At 38.4% G+C, this 14186-nt stretch overlaps 2 protein-coding genes across 3 annotated transcripts; both read left to right on the top strand.

The window, feature by feature from the left end:
* The first annotated feature begins 2 nt into the window (after positions 1-2).
* LOC141441605 (uncharacterized) lies at positions 3-13454 on the top strand. Of its 2 annotated transcripts, XM_074106391.1 has the most exons (16): positions 3-691; positions 1471-1646; positions 1766-1904; positions 2852-2981; positions 3153-3278; positions 3386-3438; positions 3522-3709; positions 4626-4713; positions 5062-5218; positions 5377-5475; positions 5617-5779; positions 6240-6419; positions 10845-10999; positions 11310-11374; positions 13020-13127; positions 13210-13454. In XM_074106391.1, exons 1-16 carry the CDS (start codon positions 315-317, stop codon positions 13304-13306), a joined length of 2301 nt encoding a protein of 766 aa, XP_073962492.1. In that variant the 5' UTR covers positions 3-314; the 3' UTR covers positions 13307-13454. The 2 variants fall into 2 exon arrangements, with proteins under 2 accessions (XP_073962492.1, XP_073962493.1); XM_074106392.1 differs by lacking the exon at positions 5377-5475.
* LOC141441607 (NADH dehydrogenase [ubiquinone] 1 alpha subcomplex assembly factor 4) lies at positions 6913-8316 on the top strand. The gene has a single exon (XM_074106395.1). It carries the CDS (start codon positions 7066-7068, stop codon positions 7732-7734), a length of 669 nt encoding a protein of 222 aa, XP_073962496.1. The 5' UTR covers positions 6913-7065; the 3' UTR covers positions 7735-8316.
* Positions 13455-14186: the final 732 nt, after the last annotated feature.

Here is a 14186-nt window from a genome sequence, read left to right as displayed (position 1 = left end):
TGGAGTCACACCGTTTCGTTACCGACTTTGTTTTAAATAAAAATCACAATTCCAATCTGCCGTTTACAAAAATTTAAGAGATTATGTAGAACTGGCGATATGTTTCATCACATAGCAGCAAATTTAAAACAAAAGTATTAACGGGCTGTCATTTTGATAAATCCACTTTATTTTTGTAAATTCAATGAAATGCGATTAAATCGTAGTGTTTTAGTGTATTTTTGTTAGGACCTTGTATTTTTAAATTAATATTTTTCATAAATCATGTATAATTATTGTATAATATTGAATAATATATTATTGCTATTGCAATAATGACACGAAGTAGTGATATCATGTTTATGGCGGAATACATTAAAAATGTGTTATATTTTGCTACAGTGAGACAAGACAAAGAACTGAAAAGCACAGAAGAAACTCATTATTTTTGTATTGATAACGAATTATTGTACGAAAATTATTACTCTGACTTTGGCCCCTTAAATCTTGGCTGTGTTTATAAATATTGCAAATTGTTGAGCGAAAAATTTAAAGTGCATTTAAATAAGCAAACTATAGTTCATTATACATCAATAGACCCGAAGAAGAAGGCTAATGCGGCGTTCTTGTTAGGGTGCTATGGAGTTTTATATTTAAGTTTATCTCCTAAAGATGCGCTCAAACCTCTCACAGTGCGTGGAGCAAGTTATCGGTTAGTGTGCCTGCTTGTTAGCATCCGCAGTAGTTAAATTACATGATAATTTAAGTAACGACTCTAATTGGAGTTTTTCAGTTTGTATTTTCAATTTAGGTATTACGGGATGACCGTAAAAGTAAAAATTTGGAATTGAAATAAAAAATACAAAAAGATTTCAAAAAACCAATCTTAATCTAATTAGAGGGTCAATCACTTGCTGGATTGATTATGCACTGGGCGGGACAAGGGTACTTGATGATTGTATAACTAACACATTTAGAATCACAACCGTTTGCACCACTTCTTTCTGTCACACGGTTTAAGTTAAGACGAGGGTAGAAAGATATGATGAATGCAGTCGCGGACGTCAGCACATTAGGCAATACGGCCTCTGACCTGGCTCTCATATTTGCTGAAAGTAAGACATTAGAAGTCCCAGCTCAGCGTCAAATAGGCTACACTGTATTCGTCAGGTCAGACTACCCGAACGGAACCAAAAGTCGAGACGTGGCGGCTCCCGTCAAATTGAACCGACAAAAGTGATTGAAGCTTGAAGCTGAAACTTTCAGCTTGAAAGTGTAGAATTTGTCTATAGTTTTGTAGAAATATTTGGTCTTTGGACAGATCCATGTTCAGCAATGAAAATCATGTAGTTGGAATTGATTCTGTCTGTTAATGTACATGAGTACCTAGTTTAAAACGTTTTCTTAATGGGATACGGCAACAACGAAAACTAGCCGGTGTATTTTTAACCAAATTTATATTTAGAAACTGATAACATGTTTTTTCAAAAGGGCCTTTCAAGACGCGACGCTAGGTGACTCCGAATACACGATATCTATATTGGATTGCTTAAAGGCTATCAAAAAGGCAAGTGAATTGGGATTCTTCGACTTCAAAGACTTCAACTTCGATGAATACGACAGATTAGACAAGATCGCTGGAGGAGACCTCAACTGGATAGTGCCAGGTGTGATTTTAAAATCGTATACCAGTAGCTCAATACCACGTCGAATGATCTTTGTCCCTGTGATACAGTTCTACAGATACTATCTATCTTAAATTTTGCTATATTTTTGTAACTTTCAGGAAAGTTCCTAGCTTTCATCGGACCTGTAGACTACAACGTATCCTTATATCATCCACCCGAAATTTACATTGATTATTTTTTGGAGAACAATGTTAAGATAGTAGTGAGACTGAATAAGAGGTTGTACGACCAAAACGTGTAAGTAAAAAAGTTAAAATAGTAATTTAAGAGCATTGCAGGGCCAGTCCTGGGATCTGCAGGGCTACTACGAAACTCGAAGTTCGTGTCGTGCGGTCTCTCTAACACTTATACTATTTAATACGAGAGCGAGAGGGACGGTACGATACGAAGTTCGAGTTTCGAGTTTCGTAGTAGCCCTGCTGGGGTAAAGGAAGAGGAGTTGCTCGAGGCGTCAGACAGCATGGGACACCAGTTTCCACTTGATAGTTTTCAGTGCACAATAAAATTTTGATGGTGCCTTTTGAGAGGCACGGAAGCGGTGTAGACGATCTCGTCCTACATTGATCAAAGCTTCGATCAACAATTAGTACTAATTGTTATTAATACTCATCATCATCCCAGCCTATACACGTCCCACTGCTGGGCACAGGCCTCCTCTCAGAACAAGAGGGCTTGGGCCATAGTTCCCACGCGGGCCCAGTGCGGACTGGGAACTTCGCGCGCACCATTGAATCGCTTCGCAGGTTTGTGCAGGTTCCCTCACGATGTTTTCCTTCACCGCAAAGCTCGTGGTAAATTTCAAATGTAATTCCGCACATGAATTTTGAAAAACTCTGAGGTGCGACCCGGAGTTCGAACCCACGACACACTGCTTGAGAGGCGATAGGTCAAACCACTAAGCCACCACGGCATCTAACGGTTATTAATACTAATCAGTACTAATTGTTGATCGCAGGATCAAAGGCTAGAGCCAACGTTGGAACCACGTTGGAACGTTATTAATTTATTCAATCTTAATGTTAATAAGCATTCGTTGCTCCTGACCATGCATGCACCACAGGATTATAAACATCAATACAAAAAGCCTTCTTAACGAGTTCGCTTCAGTAGATAACTTAAAGCTTTACACACGTATGTTTTGCGTATCTCAGGTGTGCCTAAATTAACCATGTTGTCTTTTTTAGATTCAATAATGCTGGCATTATTCATTATGACTTGTTTTTTGCTGATGGTTCGTGTCCTCCAAGACATATTCTGTACAAGTTTCTGCAAATCAGTGAAGACGCGGATGGTGCTCTTGCTGTTCACTGCAAGGTTACGAGTTAATACCTTATTATTAGAGACAATATTTTCGGATATCAGCCCCGGGATGTAAACAAAATTATGGACCTACATATTATATAAAATGAAATGAATTACAATGAAGACTGATTTTAAAAAGGCAGTTTACATTGGACTTCTAATATTGATGTAGAAATTGTTCAGGCAGGCCTAGGGCGCACGGGTTCGCTGATCGGCAGTTACTTGATCAAGCACTACCGCATGAGTGCGCGCGAGGCCATCGGATGGATGAGAATCTGCAGACCAGGATCTGTCATTGGACATCAACAGGTAGGAATAAAATCCTTAGCGTAGCATGCGTTGTTGTCTTGTCGACAAGATTTTGTTGAACCATTATTTTGTTGTCATTTTCTTACCCGTGGTTGTGTGTTTGTCAGGCTTGGTTGGAACACTTGGAACCATGGCTGCTCAAACAGGGAAATCTTTATAGGTAAACTGATGATGATTTTGCTTTTCAATAATCTTTTGCTTCACTTTATTTTGGATTAAGAACGTTAATGAAGTTTTTGATAGGAAAAAACATTTCCATGATACGGAGAAGTTGCCGACCCATGAGTATGGAGTATATTCTATCGCTGAAAAGTCCAAGCAGCGGCCTGTAATCTTCCAAAAGACTGTGTCTCCTCCACCTCCTATGCAGAGATCTATCCGGTCTGACGTTATGTCTATGCCAAGGCCACAAGCCTCGAGAGTCAGGGAAGGTTAGTACAAGCCACGTTTTTTAAAACGGTCCGTAATAAATTGCTCCAAATTTTAAATCGGAGTTCTCAGACAATTTTTTTTTGACGGAACAAAATCAGACTAAGATTTCCAAGCAGTCGAGCTTGCCATTACTTGTAGTTTCAACTATCAATACAGTTATATTGACAAACAGTGTTATTTAATATCGAGAGGTTTTCAATTAAAACAAAATTACTATGGACTTGGTCGATTTAAAGTAACACTTTTTGTGTTCTCTTAAGGTTCACTAACTTAAGAACAGTTAGTTACGCATCGCACCGTCAACTTTGTACCAGATACAAACAGTGTTGTTTTAAATTGATGCACCTATATAACGATTTACGATTCATATCTAAATTTTGGTATTAGATAAAGCCGACACAGAAGATGAAAATATATTTCTCGTGTCTCAGGAAGTAACAGATAAATCTGAAACTAATATTGATACAAATGAAATCCCGAAAACTAACACGAGATCAGTGGAAAACAATAACGATCATAATGGACTAGATAACGACAGTACACCATTTTGGAAAAAGTGCTTTTGCTGCCAAACTTGCAAAAAATACTGCAAAGACACTATCTGGGCTTTGGAGGTGCGATGCGTAAAAACAGTACCAAGGAGATGCCACACCACGTGGTTTTGTTCATTTATTAACATGGTTAGTGATGTTCAAATTACTGTAGCTTAGTTACGTACCTCGTAGTCTAGTCGGTTACGTGTTGCCACAAAAGCTTAAATGATCTTTGCACATGGTTTTTGTGCACGTCCGTATCATAGAGATTCTGGCTTAGCGTTTTTTGTAGCGAGTCTTACATGCCTGAGGTAGTAAAGGTGGAGCACCTTCAGAACTTCTTCTGAATTACTAATCTTGTCATGCTTTACTTTCGAGGTAGCTCCTAGCCCTAGCAAGGTAGACAAGGATCAAGGTTGGCAGGCGGGAACTCCAAAGAATGGCAGCAAACAGAAGATAACCAACAAAGGGTTAGTCTGTCCAACGTAAATTACAACTTGCTCTGTTCTGAATTAGCTTAACATTTATTTAGGTAAATTCTATATAAATATTCTGAAGCAATACTGCTCTACTTTAGAACAATCAGCTTACTCACTTTAGAAACGTTGAATTTTCAGAAATGTTACATTGATTAAACTAATGAGATTTGGGTCAAGGCTGAAGCTGTAGCTTGACAGGGATGAATGAAAGAATGAGATAACTTGCCAGTTATAGAAAAAACCTTGATTATCAAAATGTACCTGCACCAATTAATGTTTTCGCATGGGTCCTTGCTTTCATCTTTTATTACATAATTGAAGATCTTTGCTTTTATTTAGTGACCACAGCGAAAGGCCTACAAGCAGTTCGAAACGAGGAGGTGCCGGAGAGTCACGGACTTTGCGATCCCCGTCTCGCCTTAGCGCCAGGCCTCAGGCCAAGAATAGTGCCAGGCCTAACGCCAGCGCTTTTGGAACAAACCGCAGCGAGCTAAAGGTGTGAACCACCAAGAGCACTTAGAGCTACAATAGAGAGAGAAAGACGAATGAAAGAAGGAGTACACTTTGCTGTTATAAAATGCACTTGTTTTGAATGAGGTCTACTCGTAGTAACTCACCCTGCATGCCTGAAAATAATGCTGGTGTTCTTTCTAGGATATAAACATGAATCCAAGAAATATTGGAGGTTTCCATTTTGCAAATCCAATCCGTTCGCCCCCTGGGCCGCTACTCAAATCAGTGAATGATGCGAAGGTACCCGAAACAATAGTTTACTTAAAGGGCCAGTTTTTTCGAATATAATGTAACTTTTTCTCCTTAAGCACGGTCCTATCTAACGGGTCACATGACGTCCTGTGACGCCAGATCAAGATTTATACCTAAATCATGTTTCAGAATTTTCTAATGAAGAGTTCCACATACAAAGACGATAGGGCAAATCCTCTTCATTCGTCCATCACGGTCACCCCTCACTATGCGTCTCGCCTGCACAATTACTCTATGGAGCAGAAACCTTCCGTAAACGCGGCGCAAATGACTCCGTCTTCATTCAGCGCAGGTAATATGATTAGGAAAAAGAAGAAGACGGGAAGTTAAAAATGGAACTAATTTAACAGATCTTCTTGAGCGGATGGTGCAAAATAGTTTTTCTCTTGAAATAAATAGGCCCGCTATGTCACAATTGCTATGGCACCATCCATTTAGTACAGTGTCCCATAGTATTTATTTATTTCTGTCAAACGGAATAAACAATAACGGTCTGAGACAATAACGGTAGCAGAAAGAGATGGTAAATGTGATTGTGAATTTGTGAGTACTGTGACAATGCATGTGACAGTTCGACATCAACAATAGTCCAGTAAACCTTGACCTGATGCCTGTATATGCTATCAGAATTTTTGCACTGTTCAGAATTTCAGATATTATCCTCTCACAAAAACAAAGTGACCTCGTTATTAGGTACTTTATTTTAAATTCAGTAGATTAATATACCATCGTTAACTTTATTAATTTTTCAGTGTCCCAAGGCACTACGCAACCGCAGCGGCGTAGACTTGGCCGCAGCCCTAGCCCGAGCCCTCCGCCACCAAGAATCATAGAGAAAACGCGAGCAACCAACACACCAACACCCAGTGAAAAGATATTAGCAAGAAACGCTTCTAAAATTGCGCTCAAGGAAGCTCTATCAAGGCTTAAAGGCGAGTAACTGTAGTGTTGAATTTTAGAGCCTATCACACTAACGATTTTCGGGCTAGTTACTACTAGCCTAGCTACTCGTGCGCCTAAATAACTTGGGTGTGATTGATCACTTACAACCCTTGTTTATCAATCTACTGTTTCACACCTCTCATTCAGAAAAGTAACTTTTTCTCCCTGACGAGAGGATTCAAAGTGCAACTTTTCTGTTTAAGGCTTTTCTAAGTGTTTTTTGCTAATGTAATTTTTTGAAGTCAAGTTGATAATGAGATCCACCATTATACACCAGTCCAGCAACTCCAGCAGTTATGACTTTTCTGGAAAGTCCATTTAATTTATGTCCGACTCCGATCTCTTTGGATTTCTCTCAATCTATCTATATTATTGTTTATGGTGAAAAGCGTTTCATTTTACGGTACATTGTTGTTTTATAATCACTTTTTACGCTTCACTCAAACTTAACTAACTGGCAACTAAACAGTGTTAAGAAAAAAAAAGAAATGAATGTCAATAAAATAATATAACCTCGAAATCTTATTGCGAGGTTTCTGCAAACAGAATTATTATGATTATTAATTTAAAGAAATAATAATGTTCTACGTATAAACCTATTTATTTTGTGAGTGCATTGTTCTACTGCCGCCTAAGATGGGTGCTTTAGTGACAAAAGCTTTACGTCCTATAAAATCCTTCAACATCGAAAATCGGGCTCATCGGGTGATTTCGAAAGAAAAACCAACGCCAGCGCCTCGTTATCCCTCTAACATGGAGGATTTAAAACGCGCAATGGAGGCAGATCCCAATTTAGATGACAAACTGGACAAAAAAGACCCTGGACTCGATAGTAGACTTAAGGATGTTTATGTAACTTCATACGGCAAGCCAGAAGATGACATTACGCGGGAAGTACAAGAACAAAACCCTGATAGACCGTTACCACAGGATCGTAAACTCGTTCAGGACTTTGATTTTGGCTTCAAAGAGCCAGAGAAGGTTTCTTATGGGCGCACAACACTCCGGCACGCCGTCAACTTTATCTCAGCGCATCAAATTAACCCTGAAGAAGTTACTGCTTCTAAAATAGCTCTAGAATATAAACTAAAGGAAGAAGATGTACAAAATATACTTAAATATTTTAAAACTTATGAGGTTTACTTACCAGAGACAAAGAAGTCTCCTGCCACATTTGCTGGACCTGCAACAATAAGAAAGCAATTAATTAAGACAGATTTTAAAGAGATAGAAGCTAAAGATGACAGAAAAGAAGTTAAGAAAAGTAGCTTTTTCAAAATTGACATTGGTAACAAGGGAGGTTAATATTTAATTGATGGAATTATTTATTTTGGTTGTTGATAAGTTGATGCAATTTGAAAATTCAGATAAGCCATATCTGGCAGTATCTAGCAGTTTTTATTCACTATGATGTTTTCATCTAATAAATGGGGTATACTATTTTTTCTCAAAAGTTATCCAATTTAATTCAATTTTTTAAACTAGCTTCATTGACACTATATATGATTCTGCCGAGGTTGAAAAAGAACCCTACTGGTTGGTGTGAAAAGTTTAAATCATAATATTAATAATCAAGTGGAGTAATATTTTTCTTGTTACAAAGAGTACAGTTCGTCTATTCGAACAAAACCAATAGAGACGGCATCACATTTAACCATCAGTTAACACTAATAAATGGATGATGAAACAGCCCCTTAGAAGAGACTAGTAATGGCTAGTTAATAAAACTGATAATCCTTGATTTGTACATATAACACTCATATTAGTCACTCAGTTAATTGAAGTAGGTATGTATCTATATTTTAACTGTGAATTATTTCACAAATGTGATTTAGATGTAGTTTAACAAGTTAGTTAAAAGCTTGTACAAATAAATATTTGTTGACATAGATTGTTTCATTGATCAAATTATTTGTTAAAACCTTATGACAAGTAGTCATCCATCATGTCAGTCGAAAGACGTCCACTGCCGGACATAGGCCTCCCCCCCCAAGGCTTTCTACTCAGACCGGTCTTTCCGCATCCACACTTATTATTATTCTAGATAAATACTCAAAGCATCCACCGCGATCCCGCGATCTTGACCAGGTTGTCGCTCCATGACAGGATATATGTGTAAAACATACATACATACAGCCGAACACAGAACCTCCTTTTTTAAGTCGGTTCAAAGTCAAAATATTCGTGTCGTTCTTGACACTTGTAGGTACTATTTAATACGAGAGCGAGAGGGACGATACGACACGAACTTAAGCGTCAGTGGGATGGCAACATACGAAGTTCGAGTTTCGTAGTAGCCCAGCAGCTGCTGCTGTATTCCCGCCGCGCACGTTACCGTTACAACGTTGTACACTTACACGGTTTACACGGTTATAAGTAGATAAAAAATAAAGCTGGCTACACGTTGTCTATCTATCTTATCTTATCTTACTCTTCTTACTTCTTACTCTTACTATATTATATAATTATATAATAATTGTTGTAACACTAGCAACAGTAGCCGTAGCGCCATCTGTGGGCTTTGTAGGGAATAACCCCACCGGCCGCCCGCGCCGCGCCGACAAGTACAGCGCCCGGCGCTGAACTGATGTTATGGCCCAGGGTTTCTCAAAGTGGGGTACGCGAACCCCTAGGGGTTCGCTATTCGACGGTAGGGGGTTCGCGACAAGGTTTACGTGATGGTGACTGCAAGACTGGCAAGATGATTAAGATTGGTTTTAGGAGTCTTCACAAACACAACAGTGACAAGTTAAAACGGTGGTTGTGGTTCGTTAGTCTAACAACTGGTAGCATGGTGTACGGTTGTGTCACTCTGAAGATGAGCTCTGGTTGAGTTCGAAACGCGTCAGTGTAGTGTGGTGGTGGTGATAGATGGGTTTGTGTGATTTGTGTGTGTTCTTACAGTGTGGAGGTGGAGGAACTGCATGAACACGCATATTTTGCATAAGCTTAGCTATCGTAAGGTCGCGGGTGAGCAAGGAAATTATTTTAGTTCATTTACAATAATGTAACTAAAAGTGTAAAAAAAACGTTGCCGTAAAACATCTTTCATCGCATGCGCTGTAGAGGCTATTGATTATAGAACAAAAAATGTTTTACGATATTAAAGAATACATCAAGATCTACAAAAAACTTCGCGATACCATATGTCCAACTATTGTAATTATGTCACTATAACTACTTTTTTACATTTTAAAAGTTGACAGAAATGACGACTAAAATCAGACCATGCTATACAAATAAAAAAAAATATATTCAAGACGTTTTCAATATCTTTAGATTACTGAGTTATTCAAATCGGACATTCCATTCAAAAGATATTACGAAATTAAAAATCTTCGGCTTCGTGCGTCTCGGGTGTAGTTTTTGGGAAATTGAGCTGAAAAATGTGTGAAGTGCCCTTGATTAGAGACCTTTATAGAGTTTTGTGCCCAAAGGGTGATAAAAACGGGACCCTATTACTAAGTCTCCACTGTCCGTCTGTCTGTCTGTCACTAGGCAGTATGTCATGAATCTTGATAGCTAGACAGTTGAAACTTTCATAGATGATGTATTTCTATTGCCGCTATAACAACAAATACTAAAAACAGAACAACATTAACGTTTAAAGGTCCCGTACAACAAACGTATTTTTTTTGCTCGATATTAATAACGGCAACAGGTACCTATTTATTGTATAAATGTACTTTAAAAATAAATAATTAAATTAAAATAAACATTTAAGGTGTGCTCCCATACAGAAAACGTGGTTCTTTTTTGCCGTTTTATGCTAATGTCTAATGTTGTATAGGTACGGAACCCTTCGTACGAGAGTCCGACTCGCACTTAGCTGTTTTTTTATTACTTTGCCCGTGCGATGCCGGGTTGGGTCGCTAGTCATAATAATAATTATGCAAAAGTTAACTGCAAGCCGGTTAAGGCTCGGCACATATTATCAGACATTTTTTTAACCCTTAATTTATTGGAGCACACTACCACAGAATCAAAAACAGCTATCGAATACATACCTGACAAAGGATATTTTTAAAGCTAGTAATATTTTCAATAATTACAATGGATACAATACAATACAAATATTCTTTACTGCACACCACAAATCAGTAAAAAAAAAACTATATATTACACATACATTCACATTATATTGTAACTTATTACTTAAACTATAAATTGAATTTTCAAGTCAATGCATGTGGTCGCTAAATCGCCACTACCTTATTAAGGGTTAAATAAAAAACTGATTCCGTCAGAGGAGCTGGAGAATACAATGCAGAAAAGTAGGTAACGGGCGTGTTACTTAATTATCACTATCATATTTGGAATTTCGCTGGCAGATACTTCGGAACCAAGATTTTTTTATGATTTGAACTGACAAAAGTTCTCGTTAGACTCAAATTGTCGATGTGTTCTTACGACAGTGATCGCAGCCAGAGACGGTTCTATTGGTGCGGCTTCGGTCGGCGCAGGGTCGCTGGGGGCACGGCGCGACGCACCGATACCGATGCGAGCGCCAAGCGTGCGCTCTGACGAACGCCCCTTGGCTACACAAGGAGATATGCTCAATAGCATCAAGGTAATTAATCTAATAAAAAAAAACATACACCCGAATTGAGAACCTCCTCCCTTTTTTGAAGTCGGTTGAATAGTTACTTAGAAGGTATGTACCATAACATAACATGAGCAATGAATGATGGTTCTTTTGCTTTAGACGTTAACGTGTAATCCGGGGTCACATCGTCTGTAGCGTGGGCGCTCGTACACACCATCTCTTACCTCATTTTTGACAGAAAGAAACAATGGAAGAAGATTGTGATTACATTACGAGCATGATAGATAATAAGTACACAGGCAGTACTCACATTAATTTATTCTTTTTTCTTTAGTTCCAAAGGAGATTCCGAGAAACACTTAATGCTGAAAAGCTAAATCAACCGTTCCATGAAAAGTTGTAAGTAAAATGAAGAAATTCAAATATTTATTACAATGCCCAGTTTAACATCTTAATAATCCCTACTTCCCTACTATATATAATATTATAAATGCGAAAGTAACTGTCTGTCTGTCTGTCTGTCTGTCTGTCTGTCTGTTACGCTTTCACGTCGAAACCACTGAACCGATTTTGATGAAATTTGGTATATAGGTATTTTGAACCCCAAGGATCAACATAGGATACCTTTTATTCCGGTAGAGGGCGCCACCGCACGATAACCTAGATCCGCGCAGACGAAGTCACGGGCTTAAGCAAGTATTATGATATTTCACAAATTGTTAAAAAAATATGAATTGACTGAGCATACTAATACGATCTCTCGATACCTAATAATGAAAAGCTAAAATTGGCAATTTTCTTTTGTACGTGTAGACGGTCAATCAGATTGTAAACAACTCATTTGGCAAATCTGATCGTAAATTAAATTGGAAAGGGTTTTGATAACTTGTATGCTCACTGTTTCTTATTTCCTTGAACCGAGCACGAATCATCTGCATTAAGGTTACCTAATGATTCGCCGACTATTTTTAGGCAGATTATTGATTGGCAGACATCGTTTCGCCGAGTAACGGTACGCCGATGAATTTGTACGCAGATGTATTGTTTCGCAGGCTAACGTTTCGTAACTCATCCTTTGGCATATGAGTCAGTCAGTAAGCCGAACAACTATTCGCAGAAATTCGTTAAGCCTATTAATCACTACACATTTTCCACGTTTGGTCGAACAACCTTTCGCTTTTGTAACGGTTGAACTAATTCAGGGCGCATATCAACTTTTCGCATCTTTTCGTTTCGCATGGGGAATGGCATTCAATGCCGCGAATATGTTTGGGTTACACTATGGCCTCATTGGCATTTTTACACGCCGTGCTGACCGCGCATTCTTTATAATTTTCTTATGTACCCTCACAAGTTATAAACGAATAACGCATCATTTGTATTTATTTTATATTGGAGTCTAAACAAACCACGTCGCGATGCTAGCAGTTCGGTTCTGGCACTTCGCCGGCTGCTGCCGCGACACGCTCGCTTCTCTCGCTCGGCTCGTGCGTTCTTGGTCGCAATTCTATCTAACACTCCTCCTCGCTAACGCTCGTCGTTGCACCTAACTATATTTTGATAACATCTACTTAGTATATAATACTCATAATAGTCAACTCAGTAAAATCCTACCTGTCGTTTGGCCGTTTTTATCTACGCAGATTACGAAACTAAAATCGTCTGAACATTATCTACTTAACAATATGAATGCCATGTGATATCTCTGCTTATCGTGTCTCGACGAACAGTTAAATAGACTGAACATTAAATCTACTTATCAATACGAATGCCATGTGATAGCTCTGCTTATTATGTTTCGACGAACAGTTGTTACGAAACAAACAATGTACTAAACGTAAATCTGCTTATCGCTATTCTTCCTACCGACCACTCGGCGAAACAAATAGTAGGCGTAACGAAATTATAACAAACGTTGCTCGGTCAAAAGAAAAATATGCTAATAGTTGTCTGCGAATCGAAAATCTGCGTAATTAAACTCGGCGAAACGACAGGTCACCCTGCATTACTTAATTATGTTATTATGATGATTGTTTTTTTTAAGCTCCATCTTAAATGATAAAGAAGGAAAGAAACGCGAAGGTAGCATCAACAACATAACATCTATAACAAATACAAGTAACAAGAAGACAGGAATATATCAGAATTATAAGTAAATCGCCTTATATTTAATTTCTTATACAATAAATCTTACGTGTACATGTCTAAAATTTAACTCTGTATTTAACTTTTAGCGCACCAAGAGAGAAAAGCCCCTCTAGAGGCAGTATTGGTCCAACAAGACCTTTGTCGCCAAAAGGAAGAAGAATTGTTCCAAATGTTCTGCACTAAGTTTCTAACTGGTGTATATTTTGATGTATTACTTTAATTAAAATTTTGTGCTGGAATAATACTAATGAAAAATGTTTTAAATTAAATTAACGAGTTGTTTCTAAGTAAAACTTTGTTAAACAGTAGAAAGTAAAATATATACGATAAAGCGGGGTTATAACGTTTATATTTGAATTTGTAGTTTTTTTTGGTGAATAAGAAAACTTGCTTTTTTACAAAACTTCAGTCCGAATCAAAATCTGTGATTTCTGCTATTGTTTTCAATGATATTGTGAGCCGAGGTTCATGGATGGATATTTTGTTTGTTAATGCATAAACAGCTTTATACAGTGCGACATCGACTCAGCAGCGGGCTACTACGAAACTCGTAACTCGAAGTTCGTCTTGCGATCCCACATACTGTTTAATACGAGAGCGAGGGGGACGATACGATACGAACTTCAAGGTTCGTAGTAGCCCTGCAGCACCTTCCACATGCACATTATCAGTACAGAGGGGCTACTGAAACTCTCAAATCGAAGTTCGTATCGCACCGTCCCTTTCACTCGTCTGGCGTTATACCACGAAGTGCAAAACTCGAATTTCGTATGTTGCCGTCCCGCTGACGCTTATGTCATTTAACACGCGAGTGAAAGGGACGGTGATATACGAACTTCGATTACGTTGCGAGTTTCTTAGTAGCCTGATAAAGCTCGACCCGTGTTTCGAGTGACATGTCCACGAACTAATTATCAGGGCTTACAAAATTGGCCGAGCTTTATCATGGATGTACATTAACCCCGTCATTAAGTCCCGTCATGTCGGTTTTGACTTTTGATGGGTGACACTCTTTCCCGGCTCGGATATTACCGAAGTTGGGAATACCGTACGAAACTCGAAG

This window comes from Choristoneura fumiferana, chromosome 24 (genome assembly GCF_025370935.1).
Source record: "Choristoneura fumiferana chromosome 24, NRCan_CFum_1, whole genome shotgun sequence".
NCBI lineage: Eukaryota > Metazoa > Arthropoda > Insecta > Lepidoptera > Tortricidae > Choristoneura > Choristoneura fumiferana.
The sequence above is the reverse complement of the archived record's forward strand: the minus strand, read 5'-3'. Positions and strand labels throughout refer to the sequence as shown.

Coding starts and splice junctions, on each gene's coding strand:
- LOC141441605 (XM_074106391.1), top strand. CDS start 315: ATGACACGAAGTAGTGATATCATGTTTATGGCGGAATACATTAAAAAT. Junction 1,647..1,765: donor CCTCAACTGGATAGTGCCAG/GTGTGATTTTAA, acceptor TGTAACTTTCAG/GAAAGTTCCTAGCTTTCATC. Junction 6,420..10,844: donor AGCTCTATCAAGGCTTAAAG/GCGAGTAACTGT, acceptor TTCTTACGACAG/TGATCGCAGCCAGAGACGGT.
- LOC141441607 (XM_074106395.1), top strand. CDS start 7,066: ATGGGTGCTTTAGTGACAAAAGCTTTACGTCCTATAAAATCCTTCAAC.